The 7,904-nt window shown below is 48.4% G+C and overlaps 1 protein-coding gene across 1 annotated transcript; it reads right to left on the bottom strand.

Moving 5' to 3' along the window:
- Positions 1-353: 353 nt before the first annotated feature.
- MIP (major intrinsic protein of lens fiber) lies at positions 354-4,805 on the bottom strand (the record flags this gene model as incomplete). Its single annotated transcript, XM_081248578.1, has 4 exons — positions 354-1,563; positions 3,310-3,390; positions 3,814-3,978; positions 4,446-4,805. 4 exons carry the CDS (start codon positions 4,803-4,805, stop codon positions 1,378-1,380), a joined length of 792 nt encoding a protein of 263 aa, XP_081104704.1. The 3' UTR covers positions 354-1,377.
- Positions 4,806-7,904: the final 3,099 nt, after the last annotated feature.

The raw sequence follows: 7,904 nt of genomic DNA, 5'->3' as shown, positions 1-7,904 counted from the left end.
TTTGCGGGGCTGGGGTGTCTGTCTTACTATAGGTATAGGTTTAAAGCTTGCGAAGTACGCAGGAGGCTCCTAAAAGGAAGAGGTCAACATAAATATTCATCGTCAGGTCAGGTTCTCTTCTGGCTTCTGTTGAGATGAGTGTATTTTCCCAACAACAAAAGAAAATAGGGATCAAACAAATAATATCTTGTGAATAATTAAAATTTGAATGGAAGGAATCAATTTCTGGGACATGTAAAGGGTTAGATTTGCTGAAGATGAAAGGACAGGTGAGAGAAAAATGAAAAGACACACACAAAAATGGAAAATAAAGAAGACTATAGAACTAGTGATAAAAGCAGAAAGATGCCATTTGAAGAGTGTTTTCGGCTGCTCTAAAGTAAAACTGAGGGTCAAATCCTCTCCCTCCTATGTCCCCCACCCCTACCTCTGCAGTTGCTCCAGGCATCAGGTTTCCTGTTTTGGCCTTAGGGAGCTCTTCTGGGCTTAAGTACCACCTGCTTGGAGGCCACATTGCGGGTGTGTCAGGCAGAACAGTTAAGCTACTTAATTTTTCTAGATTCTAGGCTCACCCACCTTTTGCTTAGGTTGGGAGCTCAGTGGCCCAGGACCTCCAAAGAGATCCATCATGCCAGAATGCATGCAAAACCCAGCCAGTGGATGTAGATAGGTTGATGTGGATTTATAGAACAGTTCACACTCCAGTGTTCACTTTTCTCAGAGCTACTTCCCCACTCAAGTCCCTGGGGCAAGCATTTCTGAGATAAGTAGGTTACAATCTCGGGTTAACTTCTCCAAAACTTTTTGGCATCCTGATCTGGGGCTGATGCCTCCATTTCGTCCACCACGCCCAGCTGCTTCTACCAACTCTTGGAATGCCTCGTCTCCTCCACTTCTCTCCATCTGCCTCCTCTGAGGAGTAACTAACTGCTTCCCTGCTCCCTCAGAAACCTAGAGCCATACACCTGACTGGCAGCAGGGTAAAGGCCAGAAACTTAAGGTCTTGGTTCCCTGTACTTACCACACTGGGTTGGGAGAGGAAGGTATAGGGTGACACCTCTTTTCCCTTCCCTACCTCTCATGCCATGCCCCAAAACTCAGACACAGTCACATTCACTCACAGTCATACGCACAATCATGCACACACAGCGGCAAAGAGAGGTGGGATGGGGAGGAAGGGAAGTTTGCACCAAACAGCTCATGAATGCAACTTGAAAGATTTCACACGGCAAAAGGCAAAAAAATAAAACACACACATAAATTTAAAAATAAAGAAGTACATGCCCCTCCCCACAGTCTCTTTCTTTATCCAGGGGCTGGCTCAGCCCCTCCATGTAAACCCAGAAGCTTCCTATTCCCTCTATTCAGCTGGAGCTTTTACAGGGCCTGGGTCTTCAGTTCAACAGGTTCGCCTGTGCCCTCTGGTTGTCCATTGGAGTCACTGGGCCTGGCACCCTTGAGAATAGACAGTCTCTCAGAAACACTCTTGAGCCGGGGGAAGAGGAGAAAGTCATAAAGGAGACTGCCCAGGCCTGCTCCAATGATTGGGCCCACCCAGTACACCTGCAGGAAGAGGAAAGGAATAATCAGGTTTGGGGAGGGGACCAAGAGCAAGGCTGCTCTTTTTCCAACCCCATTGTTGTAAAACAGACATCCTGCACTTGGCACATACAGCTGGGCACTATTTAAGCAGAAATCAGTGTTTGTTTCTTTGTTTATTTTAAAACTTTAGACTCCTGCACTGCCTGCACCACAGAACTTACCATTTCTTTTCCGACTCATTAAATTGTACCTTTATCCCACACCTTCTTAGCACATGTATATTCTATTTTTTGCTATCAGTTTGTACTAGTTTCCATATTGCTTTGAAAATTTCTTTTTAATTGTGGTAAAGTACACATAACATGAAATTTACCATCTTAACCATTTCTAACTGTACAGTTCAGTAGTGTTAATTATATACATGTTGTGCAGCCCATCTCCAGAACTTTTTCATCTTGCAAAACTGAAATTCTATACCTATTAAACAACTCTCCATTTCCCCCTCTCCCCAGCCCCTGTTACCTACCATTTTACTTTGTTTCAATAAATTTGACTACTCTAAATACCTTGTATAGGTAGAATTATATAATATGTGTCTTTTTCTTTTCTTTTTTCTTTTTTTTTGGCTGCTTCTGGGTCTTTTGCTGCCTGTGGGCTTTCTCTAGTTGCGGAACTTGTGGGACCTCTCTAGTTGCGGCGAGTGGGGGCTATTCTTCATTGCAGTACGTGGGTTTCTCATCGTGGTGGCTCCTCTTGTTGCGAAGTATGGGCTCTAGGCGCACAGGCTTCAGTAGTCGTGGCTCGCAGGCTCTAGAGTGCAGGCTCAGCAGTTGTGGCGTACGGGCTTAGTTGCTCCGCGGCATGTGGGATCTTCCCGGACCAGGGCTCGAACCTGTGTTCCCTGCATTGGCAGGCAGATTCTTAACTACTGCGCCACCAGGGAAGTCCTCAATATGTGTCTTTTTCTGATTGGATTATTTCACTGAGCATAATGTCCTGAAGATTCCTCCATGTTGTATATAGCATGTATAGAGTTTGCTTCCTTTTGAAGGCTGAATACTATTTTATTGTATGTATATACTACATTTTGTTTATCCATTCATCTGTGAGGGACACTTGGATTGCTTCCACATTTTGGCTCCCGTAAATAATGCTGGCATGAAAATGGGTGTACAACTCTGAAAAGTTTTTTGAATTATTTTCATACGTTTAGCTGGTATATGGCCAAACAACACAAAAATAGCTAAATTTTTATTGAGGACTTATTCCATATCAGATTCTGTGCTAAATATTTCACACATATAATTTTCACATTTATTTCTCATAACATCCCATTTTGTAGTTAAGGAAACTGAGATGCAGAATGATTGAGTTATTTGTCATGGTCACACATGAGGCTAGTAAAGTGCTAGAACTGGGATGAAGCCCAGGCCCATTTGTGTTCATACATATCCTGGTCTCTGAGAGTAGAAGCTTCTGTCTTCCTGATCAGTATTCTGTCCTCATAGCTCCTAGTTTGGAATCCAGTGAATACTTAGTAAAAATCCCTAACTAACTAGTGAAGGAACAATATGAGCGAGAGCCTATCTTTCTAGCAAAATAATGAATCCTGCTCACACAGGCATGCAAACTCTGTGCAGCCCCCTTAGCTGAGTGTTGGTAGAGCAGTCAACACATCCAGATGGAAAGCAGGAACCAAACCTGGGAACCTGCAGTCCACACCCATGCAGGAGGGCCCCAGGATCTTGCCCTTCTCCTCTCACTCACCCAGTGGTTGGTGAAGTTTCTGGTAAGAATGGCAGGAGCAAAGGAGCGGGCAGGGTTCATGCCTGCACCAGTATAATACATCTGCAAAAGACACAGTTGTAGCTGAGACACTTCCCGCCCACTCCGGCTTCTCTCCCACCACCCACCTGCCCACCAAGGGTTGGCACCTTGCCTCCAAGCCAGCAGCAAGTAGGGGGGGACAACCTTCATGGAAGTCCCAGTGGGGTGAAGTCACTAATGCCCCATCTGGGGACAGACTATGGATCCCCCGGCAAAACCCACATCTACCCATGATGCATGCCTTTCCACCTTGGGGTCAAGAAGGATAGATAAAGCCATCACAAGGATGGACTTCCCTGGCAGTCCAGTGGTTAAGACTCCACGCTCCCAACGCAGGGGCACGGGTTTGATCCTTGGTGTGGGCAGGAAGAATACTTAAAAGTCGACAAAGGCTTGGGGGACCAGGAATCCTTAAACAAGAAGTTGCTCCCCTCTCCTGCTTACCCCAAAGAGGTGCCCCAGGGTGAGGGAGAAGCCAACGGCCAGGGCCACGGAGCCCAGGCGGCCATTCCGCCTCTCGTCGTATGTGGCAAAGATGCAGAGCACGAACTGGAGCGTCAGGAAGATCTCCACTATGGTGGCCTGGCCCACACTCACCCCAGGGTGCAACTGGGCAAAGGAAGAAGAAGGGGGGCAGTGCATTAGGGCTGCCACAGCCTTACCTACTCAAGGCTTCCCCGGCAGGAACCCCCTTACGGCATCCAATACAACCTCTTTCATAGTAATTGTATTTGCTCCTTAATTTCTCCTAATAATACTCTTTCATAGTAGAAATAAATGCACCCATTAATATGGATGAGGAAACTGAGGCCCCATAAGGTAAAACAAGTTTCTTCAAGAACCTGCAGGAGTTGGAAGAAAAGCTGGGACCTGAACTCAGGTCCAGGGCTCTATGACTTCCTTATCCCTCCACAGCACCTGTGATCCTCCCCACCCTGAACACACACACACACACACACACACACACACACACACACACACACACTGTCCCGGACCCCTGGGGAACTGATCTACCTGCACTTCAGGAAAGAAGTCAGGGCACCAGTTTCCCCCAGCCCCACTCAGCCAACCATTACCGTGTTAAGTGCTAGGTTTCCTCGGACGGCAGTCGGGGTAACACTGTACAGCACGGCAGCCCCAGCCACGGCTCCCAGGAGTTGGGCTGCCATGTAGCATAAGGCACGGAGCAGGGACATCTGGGAGCCCACAAGGAAGGCGAAGGTGACAGCAGGATTGACATGGGCTCCACTGATGTGGCCCACAGCCTGCACCAGTGTAGCCAGGGCCAGGCCAAAGGCCAAAGCCACCTGCAAGATATGCAGTGGTCCAGGGGCCCAACGCAGTGAGGCCCCTAGCCCGAAGAAGACATAGAAGAGGGTGGCAAAGAACTCAGCAGATATGGCCCTCCAGAAGGAGGCTGACCGCAGTTCCCACATGGCAGGGGGGATAGGCACAATGCCTGGGTCCCTGATACCCCCCTGGCCTGATCTGGATGGACAGCTCCCTTTATAGAGGACTTTTAATCCCTGGGAGGGGCAGGCTGAGGTGGCTGGCCCAGCCTCTTAACCCCTTCACAGCTGCGGAGGGCTGGGACCACTCTTGTGCATCGGATCAAGCTGCTGTATTTTCCCCTCCCTCCTCAACTGGGAGATGAGCACAGCCATGGGTGTGAGGGTGGGGATAGGGTCAGGGCTCATGTCAGGCTCTGAGAGAAAAGGACCAAGAACAGGGGAACTGGAGGAATCTGCCTTTCTCTTCAAGTCAAAGTTGGGGTTCATAGTCCTGACTGACATCTACATTAGAACATTCCTCAACTCTGCTTGGGAGGTTAGTGGAGCTGAGTTCACTTCATGGAGTATGAGACTGCTCCTGGGGGCCTCCAGGTTCCTCTGAACAAGCCGGGGTAAGGGTGGGGGTGGGGATCAGGAGTAGGGTCCAGCAGGGAAGTTGGATAGCTGAAGAGAATCCTTTAGTTCTCTGGGATTAGAGGACCTTCTCCCATTGGCTGGTTTGGGCTGGAATCTGTGGACCCTGCAGCTCTGGGACAGAATAGTTCTGCTGCGTCTGGCTTTCTCTGAGCCTGGGTTCCCTCCCCCTGACCCATGCCAGCACCTCCCTTTCCAAACTCTCAACCTGGCCTTTTATTTTTATTATCTAACTATCTATCTATCTATCTATCTATCTATCTATCCATTTATTTTTTACCACACTGCACAGCTTTCAGGGTCTTAGTTCCCAGACCAGGCATTGAACCTGTGCCCCCTGCAGTGGAAGCTTGGAATCCTAACCACTGGACTGGACCGCCAGGGAATTCCCAGGCTGGCCTTTTAAACCACAGAGATAGAGAGCAGGAAAATGCTATCTTCCATGGATAGGCTGAGAGTGGGGTTGGGGAGCTGAGGAGGGGAAAAGGGGTGAGTAGTTAAACCTCAGACTCAGTTTGTACTTCATCTTTCCTAACTCTAAGATCGTAGCAGGAAGTACTGAGAGGAAGGAAACTGAGTCATGCCTATGAAGCAATGGGAGTGTCTAATTCCTCCTAAACTGGCTGTGATCAGGACACTGGGGTCCTAAATCTCTATGCCTAGGGAAAGGTCTGGGGGTGTGGGTATCTGGGGAAGCAGGCTGGTCAAGGAGAGAGGAAAGGACAAGATGGGGAAGAAAAGCTTGGGGAAAGAGGTTCAGTTGTGGACAGGCTTAGTGAGGGACTTGGGATCTAGAGATGGGGGCTGTGTGGTGGCGGAGAAGGCAGAATGGGACACACTGATAGGCTCCACCATCTCCACATCGTGGCAAGTCACAGAGATCACAAGCTGTTCCTGTGTGAAACACAGGAATTGGGAGCTACATATAGGCTATTGAGAAGGGGATGTCATGAACAAAGGACTATTCTGTGCACTTGAAATCCATAAAGAATAGCAGTAACAACAAAAATCCTGGCTTTACCACTTTCTAGGTGGGGAAGTTACCCCACTAGATACAAACTCCAGGAGGGCAGGGACTTGTTGATTTGCATACAAACCCCATGCTTGACACACAGTATGCAGTAAATAAGTATTTGTTGAATAAATTAATGTAAGCTCTCTGAGCCTCAGTTTTCTCTGGATCAAATAAGGTAATGTAGGTACAAGCCCAGGATGGTGCCTGGCACAGAATAAAGCACTTAATAAATTGGAGCCATTTGATGAGGGTTTTATCAACAGGAACCATTAACCCTATAGCCTCTTATAGTAAGGAATAGAAGAGCAAAGAGCAGCTAATTTGGTGCCCTTGTAGACACCAAATAAAATGGTTAAATTTCCTTATTTGGAGCTACCAACCTCGCTCCTTCACTCTTTTTAAAAATTAATTAATTAATTAATTATTTTTGGCTGTGTTGGGTCTTCGTTGCTGTGCAACGGGCTTTCTCTAGTTGCTGCGAGCGGGGGCTACTCTTTGTTGCGGTGTGCGGGCTTCTCATTGCAGTGGCTTCTCTTGTTGCGGAGCACGGGCCCTAGGCGCCCAGGCTCAGTAGTTGTGGCATGTGTGCTCCGTAGTTGTGGCTCACGGGCTCTAGAGCACAGGCTCAGTAGTTGTGGCACACGGGTTTAGTTGCTCCGTGGCATGTGGCATCTTACCGGACCAGGGCTCAAACCTCTGTCCCCTGCATTGGCAGGCAGATTCTTAACCACTGAGCCACCAGGGAAGCCTTTACTCTTTATCAGATGTTGATAAGAACCCCATGGAGAACTGAACCCCAGCCCATTTCCTTTCACATCAGCCTCCCTACTTAGCTGAATGCCAAACTTTCAAACTAGGGATGAGCTCTCAAAATCTCACATGAATTTTTGCATATCTTTACATGTAATTAGCATACACAATGTTTTCTATTAGCCTAGCCTCCTGAAGGAAAAAAGAAAAAGCTGTGTCTCCCTTGAGGAATGGAACCCAGCCTTCCCCAAGACTGCTGCTTGGTATGGGTGGGGTTCTTATCTATGCCAGTCCTCCAGAAGTCACTGAGAAACCCACTGCCAGCCTGCCTGGTCTACCTGCTGGTGAGCCACAGCAAACTGGAAAGTGGAGAAGAACTCCATGCCCTGGCCCTGGCCTATATAACTCCTCTTGCTCATCTGGAAGGGACCAGAGGTGCTAAGACCAGGGGTGGAGGACACATACATCCCTCCCACTGGCCCACAGCTCCCACAATCTATCCACAAAGGCAGCTTTGAGCAGAATCTGCAGCAAGTCACCCAAATTCCTGAGTTGCTGAGCCTAACTCATTGGCCTATTGCATCGTATTGAAAGTGGCTTAATGAGAGGATGCACAGAGCAGGGCTGCCCCCTCTTTTGTTCATTCCATAAAGTCCTAGCCATCCACCCTCCTTAACTACCTAATGTTGTCTTACTCAGGGAGAGGGGCTGCTGCTTACCTGAGAGACCAGCTAGGCTGCAGTCACCCATGGCAGTACCAGGTAGAGGAGGACTGAGGCCAGGATGGCTGCTGTGTCTGGGCCAGAACATAGGATACCCGCTGGAAAGGGTCAAGCCATTGGGCC

The sequence above is a fragment of the Mesoplodon bidens genome, assembly GCF_964165515.1.
Source record: "Mesoplodon bidens genome assembly, chromosome: 11".
Lineage (NCBI taxonomy): Eukaryota > Metazoa > Chordata > Mammalia > Artiodactyla > Ziphiidae > Mesoplodon > Mesoplodon bidens.
This window is presented reverse-complemented; position numbering and strand designations above follow the sequence as displayed.